Below are 21,915 nucleotides of genomic sequence, written 5' to 3'. Positions count from 1 at the left end.
AGGGCTGCAGCAACTTCTATAATTTGTGGAATCATTGGCAATAACTTAAGCTTCTGTCATTTCAAAGGATCGTCTTCTTGTCATATCCCCAAAGGTGAAACCCACAAATATGCTGGTGCAATTCCACATCTAAGCCATTTAACCAAGCCTTATGCCTTTAGGTGTTATTTAAACATGCCTCTGTTCCAAACAAATGCATCAACCTGTTTTTTAAAGGCACTAAAAATTCCCGTTTTATTTTTCTCAGCTCTTTGTTATTAGCAATGTGTTCTTTGTTTTGGAAAATCTCCTGATCCAACTGGAAACTCATAATATTTTGCAGGCACTAAGTGTTCTGCACAATATATCTTTCAGCAATGGTGTCTTAAAGAAATGCAGGCCGGTACAATAAAATGCTACTGTCCTTTCTGAAAATAGATACCCAGGCAGTTGTGTAGGAGGGGTTGTTTGCAGGATGAATCCAAAGGGTACTTCTCAAATGCTTTGTCAATATATTTTGAAATTTTGAATTTAGCCAGTCTTCAAACTATGTCCCAGGGCCAAAATATGGTTTTGCAGTGGCAAAAAGCTCACGTACCAGGAAGCTCAGAAGTAGGAGAAATGTTCCCTGGCACCTTGTCATTGGCTAGGGCATCCCATATGGTTCGGGCCATGCTCCAGGGCTGTGTAGAGGCACCAGCCATCCATCTATTTCCTGAAAGGGAAAAGCCAGTCCTATTCCCAGGCAGGCGGGTGGGAGCAGGAGTTCCTGCCAGCTGCTTTCTAAGTTGCTGAATTGTTCATATCGGAAACATCTCACAAATCATGGAAAATGTCATTATGATAAAAGAAAATCCAAGACAATGCTAAGAGGCTCTCATTAGCGTAAGGAAATTTGAGGGAACACGACCAGTTCATCATCAGTTTACTCTGCTGCTGCCAAGGGAATATAGCACCTAATATAAATGCTGCGTGGTGACTAACAATTCCAATCTATCCAGCTATAATAAAGAGAACTAGAATCACGCCAGGAACTCTGATGTTGATTTTCCATATTTGTTTCCTTTACTTCAAGTTCAGCTCGCAATGTGCTGTCAATTGTGTGCATAATTCAGCATCCTATTTCTTCTTCTTCTTTTATCTTAGGGTGGTTTTGCAGTGAAATGGGCCTGGAAAAGAGAGCCGCTTGCTCTATTGCCCCTTGCAATAGCTTTAATGGGGGGTGAGGAGATGGAGAAGTTCACACACACACACACACACACACACACACACCTCATACTCCTGGCCACAGAGGCACCAGCTTGCGAAGGCAGTTGGGGGGGGGCTGTGTCGTGTGCATGGTGTCACACGTGTGACGTGCAAGAAGCTGGAGTTTCATATGCCCCACCCAATGGAGAAGCTCTTGCATGGGTTCAGTCACCACTACCACCAAGCATCACTTGCAGCCTGCTGTAGCATGGTCCAGGAAAAGCTTTCCAGTTCTGCTGAATTTGTAACCTGAGTATCAGTGAGCAATAAAATAAGTATTGTAGCTGTGGTGTTTACAGATATGTCTAGCCACTGAGATCAGCACAGTGACTGTGGGAGTGACCCCTTGTTACGAGCATGGGGTGAATCAACTTCTACAGAAAACCACAGACTTTATTTCACAATCTTCCCTTAGGGCCAAGCTAGATGTGACTTCGAACCCCTCTAAATGACACCGAGGGAGATTTCATCCCAATCTAAATAGCAGATTCAGACCAGCTATTGCCATTCGAAACACAGCAGGGGTGGAGATGTGCATATTAAATGTACCGAGAGGTTTAACTAGTCCTGTCTAATTTGGATTCTGGAATCTTTAATGGAACCGAAGAGAACTCACCATCTTTCCATGCAAAACCCCACTCCTGGTTATCCCTTCATTTCAACAGTATAATTTAAGGTCGCAGGAAGCAATTTTGTTGCAGCTATTGTAAAACAAAAATCCTTCCTAAAGGAGCTGTTCCTGAAGGAAGAACTGTGAGGGGAGAGACTCCGTCAGGCAGGGCCTCCTTCCACCTACCTTGCCCCACCCCTGGCCCTGGGACTCTTCATAAAGGAGCTGTTCCTGAAGGAAGAACTGTGTGAGGAGAGACTCCATCGGGCAAGGCCTCCTTCCACCTGCCTTGCTCCACCCTCTAGTCTTTGCTTCTCAATTTGTATTGTATTATTTTATGTACTGTGGCTTGCTGTTGTTTTATTGATTAGTTTAGAAATTGTTTATTGTAAATGTTGAGTGGACTTCTGTTTAACTTTTATATGTTGATATTATTTTATATTACTCTAATAACTGTTGAATTTTACTTTTTGATGTAGGTTGTTTATTTTAAAGTTTTGTTTTATTCTGACATTTTTGTATTGCATTAGATTGTTATAAGATGTACATTTTTTGTTTCTTCTTCTTCTTGTAAACCACCTTGAGTATCGTAAGATAGAAAGGCGGTATACAAATAAATTATTATTATTATTATTATTATTATTATTATTATTATTATTATTCCTGATCCAGTGTGAATCACCCAGAGATCTACCAGCACATCACCCATATTGCCCCACCCCTTGATCATATAGCATCTTACAATATTGTTTAAAACCAACACAACCTCATGCCAGTTATTTACTGTATGTTCCCTTTTTATGTCCTGCCTTTCAACCAACAGTACTGGAAGTAACTTCATACTTATTTTCTCTCTAGGAATTTATTCTGTAAGCCATTTTCCTGTTCCCAATGGAAAATGGGACAAAGTGGCTAGCGACTCTGTGACGGCTAAACACCCACAGTGCTCGTTGTGTGCATGAGCTGAAACGCTATACTGTTGGTTCAGCCTTCTTCTTAGCCTTCTCCCATTTTTACACCGCCATCCCCACTTTACTGCCCGACCTAAAAGGTACATGCCTCCAGTCATTTATACAATGATATGATTGGTCATTTATAGCAACTACACAATAATGACTGTTGCTTGTCTCTGTGTGTGATATAATGTTTCTCAGTACTGTAATAGCATGTGGGTGGTTTCACCTTTGCCTTTCTCATTGTCTGTTTGAAAGATCTCAGGAGTTGTGCCTCTGTCGTGGCCCTTCCTTTTCTTTTTCCTACTGCTGGCTATTTTACCCTGGGTGGCCTCTGAATACAAATGAATGCTCCCACTGTTACACATTTAGCAACAAAGTGTTGAGAAAGCTCCTAATGAGATGCACGCACATGTCAATTGTGCATCTGCTAGAGAGGTTGTTGCACAGTTTCCTTCAGCCGACCACCCAAACATCAGCCCATGGGTCAAATCAACTCCAAGACCTCTTTGTAAACTAGGAAAACAATGTTCCACTTTTTCCACATGGCTGAGAAAACGTACACTTTACAATCAAAGTCCCCTATGTATGGAATTTCCCTTGGAACAGGGCACTGTGCTAGTTTCTTTCTCTGTATTTAAATTCATTTGTAGAACAGCAGTGAAAAGTTTAAGGGAGGAGACCATCTGTAATAAAAAGACTTCGTTTAATGCTGTTTTAAAGATGGTTGTTTCCAGATCGGTTTTTGTTTTGATTTTTTTTTTTACTAAGAAAGCTCGTTGTTGGGAATGTTCCCTTTTGATAGCCCTTTCAACTATCCCATTCAGTAGCCTAGAGGTCCTACACATTGCCCCCAACCCCCACCCCTTGTCCTTACCTCTGGTAACAATATTCTGATAACTGATGATCCACCATTGGAGTCTGATGTACTGGCTGAAATTGCATATTAAAGCATATACATTAGATATATCAGTGGGCACATAATGTCACTGATTAGGGATGGAGGAGAAATTTGCTTCAGTTTGCATTTGAAGGCAAACATACCCAATTCACACTTTTCCAAAACAATATGTGAACCACAATACAGCCATTTTTCAAAATTCTCACCTCTCTGAACTTATTTTAATTTTTAACACTTTGAAATATGAACGTTTCCATTCGGCATTTAAATCATGCCAATTATTATGTTTGCAGAGATGATAAGGCAGCACCCCCCAGCAATCTCCTGCAATGAGTGACACTCAGAATGATTCCATTTCCCAGGAGCATCCAAATCAGGGACAAGGAACTTAATGACCAAGCTGGCTGGGGCTGATGGGAGTTGGAGTTCAACAACATCTGAAGGGCCATTCCTGATCTAGGGTTGCTTTAAACAAGAATGGTGATAATATTTTAATGAATTTTTGCTTTGTTGACATTATTTATATCAGTACAATAAAAAATCCCTGAACAAAGTAAAGGTTCAATAATAATAATAATAATAATAATAATAATAATAATAATAATAATAATAAATTTATACCACACTCTGGGTGGCTTCCAACAAAATATTAAAAATACATTAAAACGTCAGTCACTAAAACCTTCCCTGAACGATATCTTCTAAACATGAGATAGTTGTTTATTTCTTTGACATCTGATGGGAAGGCATTCCACAGGGCGGGTGCCACTACCAAGAAGGCCCCCTGCAATGGAGAGGAATTGTGAAAGAAAATAGGGAGGAGTGGGTCAGCATTCATGGATTTTGCTAAATTTCCATTTACAGGGCAGCAGGACCCATGGGCTAACCGAAAGAGCTACAAAACAGTGAATGAGGTTATAAGAGTGTGGCATGGGGTGTGTGGAGAGAAACATGGGTAAACCCAACATGTCAGAGGGTTATCAAAGCATCTCCTCTCTTGTTAGTTCCCTGCAGGCTTATTACCTGCATTAATAGACAGGTATTAGAATGTGTGCAACAGGCTAGTTCTGCAGAAGGGGACGTTCAAGCATTGATGCATCCAGCTAATGGGCTCTGGAATATGCCTTAAGCGTGATGTTGAGTATCCAGCATCTCTGCCTCTGGGACAGCTGGTCCTGCTGTCCCCTCTTCACCTGGTTCAGAGAGTCAGGCTTGGAGCTGCTGCTCAGGGTATAAGTTACGAATGGTTCTGTCTAGGTGTAGTTAGGAGTCAGTAGCACAGACTCACAAATGTCTCCAGATAAATCTAGTCTCTTGTTAGGAAAAAGTGGGTTGGTGGGTTGGTGGGTGGGGAGATTGCTTCACTGAAGCCCACTTTAGTAACAGTTGACATTTAGTGCTCCTCTTGAGAGCATAAAGGTTTCCAGCTATTTTCCCCCCTGATGGACTATAGTCAGAGGTGCCTGTGCCAAGAACAAAGTATTTCACAGGCATGGAGCCTGGGGTAGTGCTGAACTTGGCAAGAAATGATCCTCAATAAATCTCTGGAATCCTCTCATAGAGAACACAATAGCAGAAGCTGTTTTGATCTGAGTGAATTACATTTTTTCCCCTGTTGGTCAATGTTTTAAACAAATGGAGCTTCTTGCTCGTTTTCGTTGGACAGCTTATAATGAATGTTGGTGGAGAGTCCATCACATAAAGAAAGGCGAACGCTAAAGAGAGATGAGAGGAGAGGAGAAGAAGGGCAGAGCCATGGCAAAGCCAGTGCAGGGCACTGAAATGTTTGTACCACAACAATCTCATCACCACTGCACCCCTCTGGATCCCAGTATGCTGTTGTGACTCAACCAGATGGAGGTCAGAAGGGCAGTGCAGTCCTGCTCTGTGATACCTTAACATATGATGAGGTGGTTCATTCTTAGGTGCCATCAGTCTTTACCATGTTTCTTTGCTCCCCTCTGCTATGTAAACAATGTCATGTGGGAACACTCCACATGGCCAGATGATTTGCATAATTTATTTACACTTGTTTTTTTTTTAAAAAACAACAACAAATAAAAATATGCAAAATTGCACAATTTGAGATTTTCACAACTGTTTATCTAGGTGGACTACTAGTATCATAGATAGCATTATCTATGTGGTGGTGCTGGAAGGGTGTGACTGCTACTCTTACTCGGCTATGTGTGATCGCCAAAGAAGAAGAAGACTGCTACTCTACCATGCAAATGATGTAACCACTCAGGTGAATGTCAATGGATAGGAGGGGTCACATGGGTCATGTCCACCCAATAATAATTTAGCAAGAAGGGAGAGGATCCGCTTTCCATGCTGCTGCAGATGGGAGTGAATGTGGCCCCTGTATTATCCTCCCAAGTGGTAAGATGAATACCCTCACACATCAGGGTTAAGATGAGTGGTAAGACGTATAGTTAAAAAGGCTACAGTGTTGACCCAGAGGGTTTTGCCATTTTAGGGAGCATGAATTTTATGAGCCATGAATTTGATCGTAACAAGTTCTACATGAGCAAAAAGTGGATATGCTATTAGTTGCCGATGCCTCATAGAGTAAGGAAGCTCATAAGCATGGATACAAAATGGAAGTAAGAAACAGAGTTCTCCCATGCTAAATGGACACAAGTCACAAATGTGATGCTGATACAAAACTGCCAGGTCCCATAATGGATTTTGTTAATATACGTAGGCAATGAGCCACAGACATAATAGTGCCACTCTGAATAGACCCAAAAGGTTAGGCTGTAATTCTGTACCTTGGAGTAAGTCCTACTGAACTTAGTGGAATTTGTGGTTTGAATCCCCGTGACAGGGTGAGCTCCCGTTGCTTGGTCCCAGCTCCTGCCACATCAAGTGCAAGTAGATAAATAGGTACCGCTCCAGCGGGAAGGTAAACGACGTTTCCGTGCACTGCTCTGGTTCGCCAGAAGCGGCTTAGTCATGCTGGCCACATGACCAGGAAGTTGTACACCAGCTCCCTCAGCCAGTAAAGCGAGATGAGCGTCGCAACCCCAGAGTCATTCGCGACTGGACCTAACCGTCAGGGGTCCCTTTACCTAGACAAGCATAGGATTGTTTTGTCAGTTTATTGCAGGTGAGTAAAAATGACTTTCAGATTTGTGACTCACTTGCTTAGAACCAAATAGGATTTGATATTTCACCGTGATAATTTAAGGTTGCCTTCTCCTGAGCTGGCAGTACGATACTGTAGATGATTAAGACTAGTTTTGAAATATGTGAATAATCCTTCCTTTTTCATAAGTTCCTCTTTCATTTCCTTGTTTGCCTTTAAAACATCTGTGAACTTGGTTTTTCTGTGCTGGGCTTGATTTTTGTTTGTGAAGTCTGGCTGGACCTTGTCTCCATTCACCCCTAATCCAGAACACAGAACACTGCAGACTTTGAGAATTCTCCTTTTCGAGAGCAGCCCTCTCTGTCAAACTATGCTGTTCTGGCATAGTTCTTCTGCTCTTAAATGTATATTTCTCCTGTGAGAATTTGGTCTGCTTGTTTTTCTTCGGAAGCACTCAGTTCTTATTTTAAGCCATTGAAGCATTTTCTTTCACGTCCATTGTTTATCGGAATCCCTCTAGCACTTAATAGCACTATGCTTCAGTGCACCATTGCTTTTAGTTCCAAACCACAGTATTGCACATGCTATTATCCCCATTTCTGGAGGTATGAGGAAAAGAAGTAGCTCTAAGAGGTCAGAAGTATTCTCTTGAAGGAAATGCTTCAACTTCCCCTGCATAAGCATTAGGTCTGCTTATCAGTGAGAAGGACCAAGTGGTGCCACTCAGGCTTCAGATGGGGTCATTTATATTTGAATATTCCCCTGTGGAAGAAAAACAACCGCCTGGCCTACTCTGTGACACTCCCTCCTCTCCTAGTTTATGGTAGGGGGAAGGGGTTTCCCCTCCCATTGAGTAGGAGCACAATTTTAAGTCACCTTCACCACCCCAGAAATGGAAATTCTAGGAAGGCATCACCACTTGATCCTGTTGTTGATTTAAAAGAGGATCCTTTAAGAGGATTGGACAAATTTGTGGAGGATATGGCTATCAATAACTATGCTCTGCCGCTACAGCCAGAAGCAGCAATGCTCCTGAATACCAGTTGCTGGAAACCACAGGAAGGGAGAGTGTTTGTGCTCAGGTCCTGCTTGCAGGTTTTCCCGCAAGTATCTGTTTGGCCGCTGTGAGAATAGGACACTGGACTAGATGGGCAATTGCCCTGGTCCAGCAGGCTGTTGTTATGCTTGTATGATTGGACAAGCCTGCATCTTGTATTTAAAAAGAGCATGGGAGTCCCTTGAATGGGATGCGTAATACTAAGTCAAGCTGTGCTGAAGCAAATTGTTTCACTGGGTATGGAAAAGGGCAAGATTCCCAGAGCTTGGCATGAGCAATGGCAAGGTCCATGGGAGGCATTGAGATGAGGCTTGCAGACTCCTATTTGAAGTGCTTAGTTCTATATAGGATTCTGACCATTTTCCTTTGATTCTGATTCTTGTGCACACCAGAATGCTTTAAAATGCGGTGGGGGGCCTGTGGCTCTTCAGATGTTGCTGGACTTTTGACTCCCATCTGCCCCAGGAGCATAGTCAGTGGAGTTGAACAGCATCTCAAAGGCCACAGATTCTGTCAATAAATTCTATGTAGGAAGGGACACGTGTCACTGAGAAATCCAGCGCCATCATTAAATGTGCAAAACTAGAGGTGGTGCTACACCATAATGACCGATGAATTAGGCAAGGAAGAGAATCAAACTTTTGCTGAAGCATTGACTGACTGGCTGGGCAATCTTGGGTAAGCTGGTATTGATTAATAGAGCCCTACTTCCCAGGGTTATGGCAAGGATTGCTAATTGATAGTGCCTTGTTTTGCAGGGATGTTAATAGTGCCCTACTTTACGGAGTTCTTGGAAGGACTACAAGTGCACAAAAAAAGTCTTTTGAGCTAAGTGTCATTGGGAGAGGTAGGCATTTACTGGGGTACCTGGCAAATGAGCTCTTAATGGTGCCAGCTGGTAGCATTACCATATCATGTTCATGAATATGGCACCTATGCAATCAACAGAATAGTTTGATGCACAAATAACAAAACACTGGTAACAAAATATTTGTTCTCCAACTATGTGTCATGTTCACAAAGCTCTTGATAACTGCTTAAAGCCTGGCTTTCCCAACCGTGTGCTACTTTATTTTTATTTATTTTTTGAAAAAACTTTCTTAATCACATTTTTGTAGTTGTTTTGAGTTACAAATAAATAATTAGTCCAAATAGTTACAAACAAACAAACAAACAAACAAACAAACAAACAAACAAACAAACAAACAGTGGGTGAAGGCTGTCTTTAAGCTATCTCATGAATATGTCCAAAAAATTAAACAAAGAATATTGTAAAATATTTATGCAACACTTTCAATTTCTCCCCCCCCCCCGCCCCACCAATTCTACTGCCAGGCTTCTGTGCCATCCCATATCTGAATCTGAATGCTTGAAAGTGCCCACCTTTGAAAATGACCGCTTTGTATCAAAACTTGCCATATCAAGGAAAGTTGCTTTTTGAACCTTCTCTCTAAAAAGAGAAATGGGTGTGATTTTCACATGGAGATACTGTCAAACAAATAAGTTACCATGTGCAAACTGAGCAGGCAGTGTCCTACTTCCCCACTGCCAGGATAGTGTGAGGTAAAACTCTGAGGTAAATAAATGGCTGAAACAAAAGCTTCACAATGTGTAAAATCTGCAGAAAGACTTTGCAGTATTTTGGGGTGGTACTCATGGGATTTCTTAAAGCTATCTGAGGTAAAACTGGGTCCCTAAACGAAGTATGCTGATGTAACTTGTAATATTACTGACACAGTCAATTTATATATTTAAAAGAAAACCCAAGTTTTATTACAAATGAATTGTTTATTTGAAGGTTTTGATGAGGGATTGTTCTATGACCACATTACAGAGAGGATGTATTGCCAGGCTCAGGAAGAAAAAAAGATATTAAAGTTAGAACCATATGTGTAAACAAAAGCTAATTGACAGCACTGATCAAACCATAGCTTATATCATGCAAATTCCCTAATATCATCAATGAGGCTTAAAAAGAAGAAGGAGCTATGACACAGAATAGTGTGGAACATTTTCAAAGCACAGGAGGGAAGAAAATAAAAACCACATGTTCTTGCTGAAGTACACAACTGGCATTGTTCAGAGAGTAGGCACTTAAGTCTCTTAAGACTACAGGCCGCAATTCAGAGAGCTCATGTTAGAATGTGTGATAGCTTGTCCACACACAGGCAGCTTTTTATAAGTGCACATTGCATCGAAACTCTCCCCTTTTGAAAGAAAATCTCCTGAATTTCTGACAGGTTTTGTTCTCTATCAGGGGTGAATGAATGAGAAAGCTTCTGCAGCATGTAGGGAGCTTAGTTCTGTAGCACATGTATTGTGACCTAAATAGCCAGTTTTAATTGAAGGCACAAGCTGTACTTTTACATCCTTTAAAATGTCCACATACAAATTTATGTCTAAGTCATGCCTAGGCTGTGTGCTCTGAAAAACGGTATTAAGATTTTACGTAATTCCTATGAAGCTTGTTGCCTTCATTTTCAAAATGTAGTAGAAAGCCCCAACCAAAATGTAGTTGACAGCACATGCAAACCTCATTAACTATGAGAGACCAAATCAGAATATCCTATCTGTAAGCTTGCAAGCCTCAAACCATAAAGTGTGGAAAAGTCACAAAGTTGGATTATTACTCTAAAACAGGACTCTTTTACTGTTGTTTTTTTAAAGAAAGAAAAAGAAAAGCACCAGGGTACAGAGACCAATCATGATCCATATGTACCTACCCCTATACATATAGAAATGAATAATAAATGCTTCTGTGGCTATCTTCACAACAAAACTCTGTTAAGTAGGAAAAAACTACTGTTAGCACCTTATAGAAAATGGGCCATTCATCCCACTGACCCTCAAAACACGAAGAGCCAATTTGGACAAATGAGCTTCACCAATCTTGGTTTTAGCAGTGACTGTGTGCAAAAGTGCAGGATCAGTCTACGTATCTGCACTCAAAGCCATGTAGACAGACTGTCGCAAATGAAAGCCAACCTGAGTCTAATTCAGGCTGCTTTTCTGAATAACTCCCTTTTCTAAAGCCAAAGCCTCAGATATTCAATAGGATTCTGAGCATAAGCCAGTATGAGCAGTTCTTGACAGCACATGCAAACCTTAAACATTTTTATTAAATACTAACCAGAAAGGGATACGTTTTAGCATGTCTTGCAATCATAGCCATTTTTAGCTCTTGAACAACTGGAGGCTGGGCCTAAATAATTTTGGAGTAGACACACATAGGCTACCTGAGGCTCCCTGAATTCTCAGCTACCAACTGTAACAAAATTAGGCTTATCAAACAATGGTTTAAATATATATGGCTTTTATTTTCTCTCCTTCATTTCAGTTGAAAAAAACATAACCTTTGTGTAATACATGGTGACATGTGTGGGTGTTGTTGTTGTTGTTTTTTGTAGAAAACAAAGTCCTTCTCTTCAGCAACCCAATGGCAAAAGCTAGCTGAATCCTTGGTTGTGCTTTACATATACAGAATGCCTGTTGCTTTAGTGTTTCATCCTGGCTAACAATCTGGAATACACAGGAGCTGAAAAAAGGAGAGAAGCAGACGCTGTCATAAGCACAACTGCATTAATCGTCTATGGCTGCATCAAAAAGATAGTCAGAGATCTTCTCAAATTAAAATCAGTAAACCATTTACTACCACTATGTTATTCTGTTCCTCTCTAAAGCTGTTCACAGCTAAATGAAAACTGAATTGCTTGAAAGATGCTTTAGAATGTGCCTACAGTGTTTGTTTTGAACATTGACTGCAATCAGGCACTCATTCCCACATACTTAATTCCACTGGATTTGCTAAGCTTCATTAAACGAGGTTGGATGCCTATGCCACAGTGCTCTGGCATGCACATGGCAATTTGCAAGAACTGGGTGATATGGTATTATGGTATGCTATCCCCTTGACAGTGGGGTATAGTATTCCCTTGACTGGGTATGCACTGAGACATCTAGGTGTCTCTATTGACCAATATATTATGTTTACATACACAACATAATTTGTTGTAAATTTGGTGGCAACATCCCGAGATGACAGAATGAAGAGTACCACTTCAGATTGCAGGTGGGGGAATTACATTTATAACGTATGTCCCTCTGTTAAAACAACATCCCGCAAGCCCTCCCTTGTTGCAGGGTAGGGAACAGACTGAGCCAGAACCTAGTTCTAATTTAAAAGGAGGTGTATTTTAAAATGTGGGGAAGTGTTCAAAAATATAATCTAACATCTGCAGGCTGAAATGGCATAGACCACTCTGTTGCCTCAGGATTTTATCACCTCACTCTTGTTGCATGTCTAGACCAGGCAGCACAAGGGGAGAGGGATTGTTTGCCCACTATGCAAGGGAAAGGAAACCTGTCCCTCACATTGCCTAAGTAGCCAAGCAATGTCCCCTATTTCCAGGTAGGGCTGGGAAGAAACCCTGACTGAAACCCTAGAGAGCGGCTGCTGTTCTGTGTGGGCAGTACTGACCCAGGTGTTAAAAGGTAAAGGACCCCTGGACAGTTAAGTCCAGTCAAAGGCAACTGGGGTGTGGTGCTCATCTTGCTTCAGGCCAAGGGAGCCACCGTTTGTCCATAGACAGCTTTCCAGGTCATGTGGCCAGCATGACAAAACCTCTGGTGCAACAGGACACCGTGACGGAAACCAGAGCGCACGGAAATGCCATTTACCTTCCTGCCACAGTGGTATCCATTTATCGACTTGTACTGGCATGCTTTCAAACTGCTAGGTTGGCAGGAGCTGGGACAGAGCAACAGGAGCTCACCACCGTCACACGGATTTGAACCGCTGAACTTCCAGTCAACAAGTCCAAGGGGCTCAGTGGTTTAGACCACAGTGCCACCTGCATCCCTATTGACCTAGATGGACCAGTCGTTTATCTCAGTGAAAGGAGCAGTAGGGGATAGGGATATATTGCTGAGCATATCTCCCTACTTCCAACACATGTTTGTGTTTTGACTGGGGCATTTCACATTCCTTGTTATCCCAAACATTTTTCATAGCTGATAGTTCAATTGCCCTTGAAGAGCCTACAAGAAACAAAGAGAAGGAAAGCCTCACTAAGAAAGGAAGGAATGGCATTGCTTCCCAGAAGGGTCCAGCAACAGGCAAATTCAGAGTATACATGACCCCCACTGTGAGTGTGGCTAAAAATGCTTCCATTGGCCAGCACCCACACAGCACTCGTAAGATATCAAGTGAAGATGCCTGGAATATATGGAGGTCCCTGTGAGTGGATTAAACATGCCCATGTTCTGAGAGAATACAAATGGTTCTCATGGGTTAGGCATGGGATGCAACTACACCAACACCACAGAGGAACCATTTAAGTTACGTGGCATGTAAATTTTGCTTACCTAATCGAACATTCCTGTGGGAAATCTGCAAGGGGGGAAAAAGAGAGGAAATGTTTACATTTGTACAGATGAAATAAATCAATAATATTTATATAATTTTATAGCAAATTGATGTGCAATTGAAAACCCCAAACAAAAACATTCCCTTAGTAAGTATGGGTTTTGCCCATATTAGAGCTGAAGGCTGTTGTGTTGCGGGGGTGGGGGCAGGAACCAGTGGGCTAATCCAAAGGGAGCTTGTGTCAAAACAGTATCTGTGCGCCCTGCGGTTCCCCCTGCACCACTTGAAAAGCTGCTGTAGGTCTAACTTCAGCCCTCGGCTGCTACCACTGTAAGCCTCTGTAAAGATGGAAAGAAAACTGGGAGAAGCAGGCTGTGCCTGGGGTGGGGGTGGGGGCGGGGCGGCATTTGCACCACAGCCATTACTTTTGAGGCCATTAAAATATGGCTGAATAAGAGGCCAAATGAGAGATTGCATAGCGTCGTTTAGGGAGCTGGTACAAAATATTTCACATCTGATCCATGGATACCAGTTCCACTGGTTCTGTATAGTTCACTACATACTTAGGACTGTGATTTTAGGAGGGGGCTGCAGACAGGCAAATTTCACTGTAATCAGTGGGAGATCTTTCCAAGCAAGTACATTTTTGGATATGTTCAGAGAGTACCTCCTGTTGCAAACCTCTATGTGTAGTGACATAAAGATAAAACAAAATAGGAAATTCTTTCCAGTAGCACCTTAGAGACCAACTGAGTTTGTTCTTGGTATGAGCTTTCGTGTGCATGCACACTTCTTCAGATACACTGAAACAGAAGTCACCAGATCCTTAAATATAGTGGGGGAGTGGGGAGGGGTATTACTCAGAAGGGTGGTGGGAATGGGTGATCGGCTGATAAGTGTGGAAAACCTGTTGACGATTCTAAACGGCTGCAATTAGTCTTGCAGGGAAAGGCAAGGGGTGAGAGATAGTGACATAAAGATAGTGGGCCAAGTCCTTCTCACATGGGCTCTCTTCCCTGCCATCTTCACAGCATGTGAATATAACTGATCTGGAAGATAGCAGCCTAAGACACATCTGTAAACCCCCGCCTTTGCAGGAGATCAATGTGTTCAAGTTCTGTTGTAATTACATTGCCCTCTGCTGTGTTGACTTTGAGAGCCTGAATATGATGATGATAAAATTAATGGTTAAAGGTTTAGTGGTTTTATTACAATTTTGACTAGATATTTTACAAACTGCCCCAGGATCTTAACTGAAGAGGACAGTTTAAAAGTGGAACAAGTAAATAAATTGTAATAATTTAATTTGAATGCAGGTTCCAGTGATATGATCTCTGTTGTCCATGTCCAAATACAGGGACAATAGAAATGGCTCTATATGCTGCTTGAGCATTATGCTTACCTTGGATAATGCAGAGGCTTGCTTGAAGATTTCCAGTGCAGGATCTGCAGGCTCGTCACTTCTTTCATTAGGCCTGGAAGCTAAAAGACACAAACAACGTTCAAACAACATTCAAATATACTTGTGGATGTTTTCTGCTTCCATTAATTTAGAAGACCAATTTACAACGTTCTGTTGTTATGCTTTTATTTTGGGTTGGTGTTTTGTTTCTTGAGCTACCTTAAGCATCAAATGGAGAGGCAGGACACAAATTTATGGAACAAACTAAATGCAATGGCAACAACTCTATACCAATGCTTCAAACTCTGCTGTTAAGTCTGTCCAAGCAACCAAACATTACTGCTCTGTGTGCAAACCCAGAAAATTCCACATACTATCCTAGATACTTCCTTAAGAGAAATGCTTTGTTGCCATATGCAGGAAAGGGAAAATACTACAGCTGGATTGTACATTGTATTTTTAGGAGTTATCCACTGCTCCTGCCATTGCCCTCCATCCACCAAAACTGGTAGACTTTCGGGAAACACAATTAAGAACATAGGTTGGGTGTGGGGAACCTTTAGCCTTCCAGATTTTGCAGAACTACAACTCCCATCAACCCCAGCAAGCACGGGAAATGGCTAGGGATGACAGAAGGTGTAGTTCATCAGTTGGTTAGAGTGTGGTGCTGATAACGCCAAGGTTGCAGGTTCGATTCCCATATGGGACAGCTGCATATTCCTGCATTGCAGGGGGTTGGAATAGATGATCCTGGGAGCTCCCTTCCAACCCTGCAGTCTTCAGCACTTCCATATTAAGTAAAGAGGCCTGGAGCTCACATCAACACCACTGCCACCATTCTCACAGATGAGTAGGCAGGCAAACATCCTGCTTGTTCTCAAATGAGCAAAGGAGCCCTTTGAGCTGGCTCACCGGGGCAGCCTGCTTGTAAGCTGACCCCCACCCACCCAAAAATATTGTGTCCAGTATTTTTTTGTTAAATTGTCAAAGGAAATTATGATTCACAGCCCTACAAAATCACTTTCCCTTCTTCCCTCCCAATGTTTACAATCACGTATATGGCACATGCAGTTTTCCTAACGCTTCATGTGCGCCCTGTTGAAGTGAATGAGTGCTTTGGAGACTGAAAATATAATGTTTCTCAGGAAGATGAGAATTACCCACTTGTTTCCTGCTGCACAGGAAATGTGCATTTCGCTGCTGCTCCACAGTAATAATAATGTGACCTTAACTCCTTAGGAAAGAGAAGCAAACCTGAGGGAGAGGGTGGAGATCTCTTTTATTCCTGAACCTAACTTGACCTACCTGGTGGTTGTAAAACGGTATTCACAGCATAAATCACACCATTAGTTGCCATAATATCAGCTTCAGCCACAGGTTCCTTGTTGACATTTATGATGTGTTTTTTCTTAAGAGAAAAAAGAAGAAGCAGAGATAAGTCATCAGAAACATATGCTAGGAGAAATAATTCTAGAGGAGAAAATATGCAGAAGGTTTTTTTTTAATCTTCTCCAAAAGACCCAGCAGCATATTGCACTGAAATCTGCTGCACCCAAGCAGTTTGTTTGTTTTAACAAACTAATTAATATGCCTTGAGCAAACCTTTGTGTTCAGAGGCCTGGTATTCCAATAAGTAAGAATGTGGATGCAGACTATGTGAAACAAATGTAAGATTGCTTTTTGTGGTTCCTCCTTTGCAGGCAGCCACAAGCAGACTCCTATTTTCCTGCAGGCTGTCCCTTGCACTGCCAGGCCAGCATAAGTCTTGAGGAGCACTAGGCTGTGCTTAATCCCCAAAACACTGCCATGGATCAAGGAATGCATCTGCTGCATAAACTATCACAATTACGGTATCAATAGAAGCTCAATGTGAAGCTGTTCGTGCCATGATTGCTAACAGCACTGCATGTGTTTTTGACAAGTGAAAAGAAGGTTATTAAAAGGAGATAACATTATTATGTAACAGTACAAGTGTCTAGACAGCGTGTGTATTTTGTTGGTAGTTGCTAACCACACACAACTGGACTTTCTCTTCCAGCCTCTCTCCTTCTGTGGATAGTGTCATTATGTAGCTTTGTCATAGATGACACTGGACTTAGTTGTGTCCAGGTTTGAAGTCTGAAGGTTCATGTTCTTGTTTAAGAGAGATGATAAACATCATTGTCTAGTTTCCTCTAAGCCTTCCATGACAACCCTGTACCTATTCATATTATATGTCAGGACAAACCTTGAACTATCTCCACTGCTCTGTTCACTTCCAGAAGTGAATGAATGGATAGGAGATAGAAGATTTGAAGAGATCACTCAGTTATTGTGAGATAAAGCCCACATTTCCTCCATGGTGCGGAGAGGAGGAAGAAAGAGTATGCAAAATTGAGGTTGACTTCTAATCTTCTCTTCCCCACCCAGCCTCCCACAGAAGAATCCCAGGGAGGTACAGTTTTGTGTGAACATGGTCAACTGGTTAATATTAGGAGTATGTATTTATAACTATCCTGCATGATTTCTCACGAAAATGCAGGGAAGGAAGAATAAGAGGTTATTGTACAAGTACAGAAATGAGACATGCAACAATAAAAACATTGTCTGCTTTTCAGAAATTCAAGGTATTTGTTGATAAAGAACTCAGTAATTTCACAACAAGAGATAAAGGGGGGCGGGGAGTTGAACTTACAGTGCTGACTTCCAGTTTATCACCCTGCAAGGTCTTCATTCTTACAATGGCACCAACTGCTCCACTAACCAATATTTCATCCCCGATGTGGTACTTCAGAATGCTGGCAAGTTCTTTAGCATTACCTGAGGGGTGAAAGAGACCCAAGATATATGTTATAGCTCATTTTACTTGTTTCGTGGTATTTAAGAAAGAAAACAAAGTATCACATAGTGAGGTAAACAGACGAAGGACAGTATCAGGAGTATTCCGCCTTCCACCAACAGTATGCAGCTGTTCCATGAAGTTAGATTGCAACCATATAAAGTGGTACCTCTGGTTACGAACGGGATCCATTCTGGAGCCCCGTTCATAACCCGTGACGTTCTTAACCTGAAGCACCGTGTCTGCGCATGTGCGCAATGTGATTCGACGCTTCTGTGCATGTGTGCAACATGATTCGACACGTCTGCGCATGTGTGAACCACCAAACCTGGAAGTAACGCATTTCATTACTTCCAGGTTCAGCGCGTTTGTAACTCGTGTCGTATGCATCCTGAAGCATGCGTAACTCGAGGTATAACTGTATCTCTAGAGTGCCCATATTCAGATTCTCATGTATGCTGGCAAGTATTCCTTCCAGCAAAGAAACTCTTAAGTACTGAGCAGCTAAAGTGTTTTGTGCAGCAAGAGGAAGGATGCAGTATAAACAGCTATACTGTATTACATAGAATGTATTGAAGTTATTTGACTTAGCTCTTCAAATGCACGAATGTGTGATCTGAGTGATCTGCAATTTGGGGGGGGGGGACACAGGACTTTACAAATACTTGGAACCTCTGTCCTTTAACAGCAGCTATGATTCCCGTGGTGCTCTGGGTTTTGGTTTTTTTTTAACAGTAAAACTGCTCATTTCACATCACATCATTTACTTGCAATATTTCTCTGCTATGCTGCTGCAGCTGGTGCCTTCATTGCTTATGATGCCTTTGTCTCTGTCTCAGTTTTTTCCATAAGCAGAAGAGGATGCCAACATATACTGGCAACGAATCATAGCAGCTTATAAATGTGATATCTGGCAAGTGCTTCCAAAAGTGGCAGCAGAAGACGTACTGGAAAAGAAAACCCCGATGCTGTTTTTGGAAACAGGTGAAACTGAACCAAAATGTTTGAAGCTGTTTTGATAAGCCTTTACGCATTACTGATCTTTTCCTCTGTGCCTTTACCAACAAAGGCACATTTGTAAAACAGAAAATATCATGATCTCCAAAACACCCATCTAAATTTGCTCTCTATCACAACATTGATAAATCCATTCAAGAAAGGCTCAAGGCCTCACTATGAAAAATGGATTTCATGTTTCAGTTGGTCTTCCGTGAACTTGGAATCACAGCTTGGATGAGATAAATATGTACACTTTTGACTCCTACGGTCTCTGGCAAAGTTTTCGGCTAGAAAGTAATAAGCAGTTCCTCATTTAAAAGACAGCACTGGAATTTCAAAGGAAGCATTGCAATTATATTGCTGAAAATTCACTCTCATCTCTCATGCATCTATGGACTGGTTTGGTATTGAATTCAGTACTTTTCTATATGCACCTTGCAAAGCATGTGCAAAGGCATAACACTGGAAGTATTGAATTTCAGGATTTTGTGTGTGAGCCTTAACTCTGGACAGATCATCCAGGTTTTCTCAGCTCCAGAGTGAAACCGAAATTCCTGAGATGCAGAAATGATATGCAGCCAGACATTATAGCATCTATGTAATATATGCTGCCATCATAGAATCATAGAGTTGGAAGGGACCACAAGAGTCATATACAACCTACTTCTATATTTGCTCCAAACAATTCAGGGGGTTTGACTAGAATCTAGTCCAGGGGCCAGCAACCTTTTTTAGCCGTGGGCCGGTCTACCGTCCCTCAGACAATGTGGTGGGCCGGACTATATTTTGGGGAAAAAAATGAACGAATTCCTATGCCCCACAAATAACCCAGAGATGCATTTTAAATAAAGGGACACATTCTACTCATGTAGAAACACGCTGATTCCCGGACCGTCTGCAGGTTGGATTGAGAAGGCAATTGGGCCACATCCGGCCCACAGGCCTTAGATTGCCTACCCCTGATCTAGTCCAACCCATTGCTACTGAATTGTTTGGAGCAAATATAGAAGTAGGTCGTATATTGTCCTAAATCCAGCTGCAGCTACGAGTAACACATCCAAGAGATAAAGCTGATCAAACAAGAAATTACAGCTCTTCTTCCCTTTTTCCTCTTACACAAGTTGCTCTTTGCTATATATTCCCAACAATGGTGATTCATTGCTTTCAGAGGAGTAAGCTAAATATTTTGCTTACAAAGCCTCAGAACATTTTGACTGTTCACATCTGGGATGTTTCAGTTCCACAGCTACTTACGGTAGCTACAAATCAGTTGCGAACTATTTGTGCATTAAGCAATAGAGCAAATGTGCAGACTGCTGCTCTGCGAACTTAAAAGGATAACCAGCTCCCATCAGCAGATGTTGCATTATGATGTCACAAATGGTATGGGCATGAAACGAGAAAAGCCATTGCACTAGAACAGCTCATATTCTTTTCTAAGCCACAACTATTTTTCAGTTCAGGCAAGAGAATGTTTCAATATTTACATGAAAGATAATTGAACAAGTTCACATACCGTTTCCTTATAGGGCTTCCAAGCTGAAGCTTTTTCCCCCCCCAATGGGCATGGGGCCTATGAAAATCTCACCCCTGTCCTTACCAGCCTGGCTAACATTCATCAACATTTATTGGTGGCCATCTGTGATTTCCATCTTCCCTGCTATGATTCTTGGCAACTCTATTAGACACACACACAACATTTTTCTTACTTAGGTCCTTCAGTAGCCCAGGCGTGGTTTCCCTCTCTTTCTTGAGGAATATATTAGAAGTAGGTTTTTTTAGATGTTGTTTGTTAACCTATTTGGGTGCCACTGTTAACAGAGGGTGTAGCATACAAATACCTATAAGCACCACAGCCCACACCACTACTACTGCTTGTCCATCTAATCAACCCTGACATCTTGACCAATACTCTTCTTTCTTTGCCTTCAGTACCCCCGCAATATTCCATAAAAGTACTAGAAAATTTCAAGGACTGAGGCATAAGGGATATGTGGACTGTCTATGTCTTTTCCCCCCACACACACAACTGCACACATGGCAGAGAGACTGGCAGATAGACTATCATTGCCTCTCTCTCACCGACTCGCTCTTTCACACATACATAATCATACACACAGAGAGAACAGAGACTAGCTCTGTCTCTTTCTCTCTCACACAACTAATTGCAATCACACATGCTAGCTGTAGAAAAAGAGGACAACCCCCCCCCTTCCTCGTAACAGCAGTCTGATGAGTAGGGGAGAAAAATTCAGCACAGTGGGTGGCAACTCTGCAAAATATTTCTTTTCATTGTGATAAATTGTTGGGATCTAGTGCACGCGCACACACACACACACACAAAGTTTGAAGGGCCTGAACTGTCTCACCATGGGTGTAGATAGTAAGTCACTGTCACCTCATGGACAAATCATTCCTCACGACATCAGTGAAAACCATAGCCACCGCTTTTGCAACCTATTGTCTCCATCCCATGGACGAGCAAACAAAACAGAAGATGAAAATGAGACTGGAATAGCACAGAATGCTGGAAAGCTCACTTATCCAAGGAACTCAGTATAAGTCATCTCAATATCTCACACATCAGCCAACCAGATCTATGGACGTTTACCCATAAGTTTGTTCAGCTCCCCTTGCGGCATGGCTCGGAAGGCTTCGTTTGTTGGTGCAAACACTGTGAAGGACCTTGGCCTGTTCAGCGTTTCTGTGAGGCCTGCAGACTGGATGGCAGCCACTAGAGTGCTGTAGGAAATACACAGAGAAAATACGCATTTAACGCTCAGGCATTTTCAAAGAGCAGTTTAAAATGTCACGGCTGAAATAACAAAGAGTTCCAGCATAGAGCTCCATATATGTCCCAGCGTGAACATAGAACTCCCGAGCTAGTGGGCTTCTCTGTTCCTTTCGCCAGAAGAGATAGCTGCGTATAGGGAACCCTGATGTGCCTGCAATATATTATTGGGGAGGAGCAAGGAGCTCTTAAGCAAAGACTTCCCAAAGGGAACTGGCTGGACACTGCTGGAAACAGGATGCTATGGACCTTTGTGTTGGCAGTTCACATGTCCCATTAGAGTGGCAGTGCAGGGTGAGGCACTCAGACGCAGGAGCCAAAGATGGCTTTCCAGGCGCCTCTCTTTGGCCCTGCCACAGGCCACACCCTCCCAAATTATTTTCTCTGGCCGGAATATGTTCTTGAACTCTGACAATGCTTCTTGCTTGCCTGGAAGGAGGACAGAGGAATGTGTGCGGTTTGTTGAAACCTCTGACGTTTGCATTTCTGGAATATAACCTACTGTACCGAGGTGAGCGTCACACCATTGCTCTTCCCACTTTAGCATCTGGCTACTATGCAAAAAGTTCCCCACTGCAGTATTAGAGCAAAAGCGTCCCAGTGGCTTGACTGGGTGCTATTTGCATTCAGGTGACACAGTTCAATCAGCTTAGAAACCTTGACCACTGCTGTCTTTAATCATGAGCTCTTTATCTGCAAAA

The 21,915-nt window shown here is 42.1% G+C and overlaps 1 protein-coding gene across 1 annotated transcript in view; it reads right to left on the bottom strand.

Annotated features, from left to right (window-relative positions):
- Window positions 1-10,054: 10,054 nt before the first annotated feature.
- The window catches only part of TGFBI (transforming growth factor beta induced), a 45,223-nt gene continuing 33,362 nt past the window's right edge, over window positions 10,055-21,915 (bottom strand). The window contains exons 12-17 of the mRNA XM_033140146.1: window positions 21,035-21,165; window positions 17,281-17,405; window positions 15,912-16,014; window positions 14,607-14,686; window positions 13,204-13,228; window positions 10,055-11,374 (exon numbers count right to left, since the gene is read on the bottom strand). Coding sequence (XP_032996037.1) covers window positions 11,334-11,374; window positions 13,204-13,228; window positions 14,607-14,686; window positions 15,912-16,014; window positions 17,281-17,405; window positions 21,035-21,165 — 505 coding nt within the window. The 3' untranslated portion in view covers window positions 10,055-11,333. The remainder of the gene's footprint in view (window positions 11,375-13,203; window positions 13,229-14,606; window positions 14,687-15,911; window positions 16,015-17,280; window positions 17,406-21,034; window positions 21,166-21,915) is intronic.

The sequence above is a fragment of the Lacerta agilis genome, chromosome 2 (genome assembly GCF_009819535.1).
Source record: "Lacerta agilis isolate rLacAgi1 chromosome 2, rLacAgi1.pri, whole genome shotgun sequence".
Lineage (NCBI taxonomy): Eukaryota > Metazoa > Chordata > Lepidosauria > Squamata > Lacertidae > Lacerta > Lacerta agilis.
Note: the sequence above shows the minus strand (reverse complement) of the source record. Positions and strands in the feature narration are given on the sequence as shown.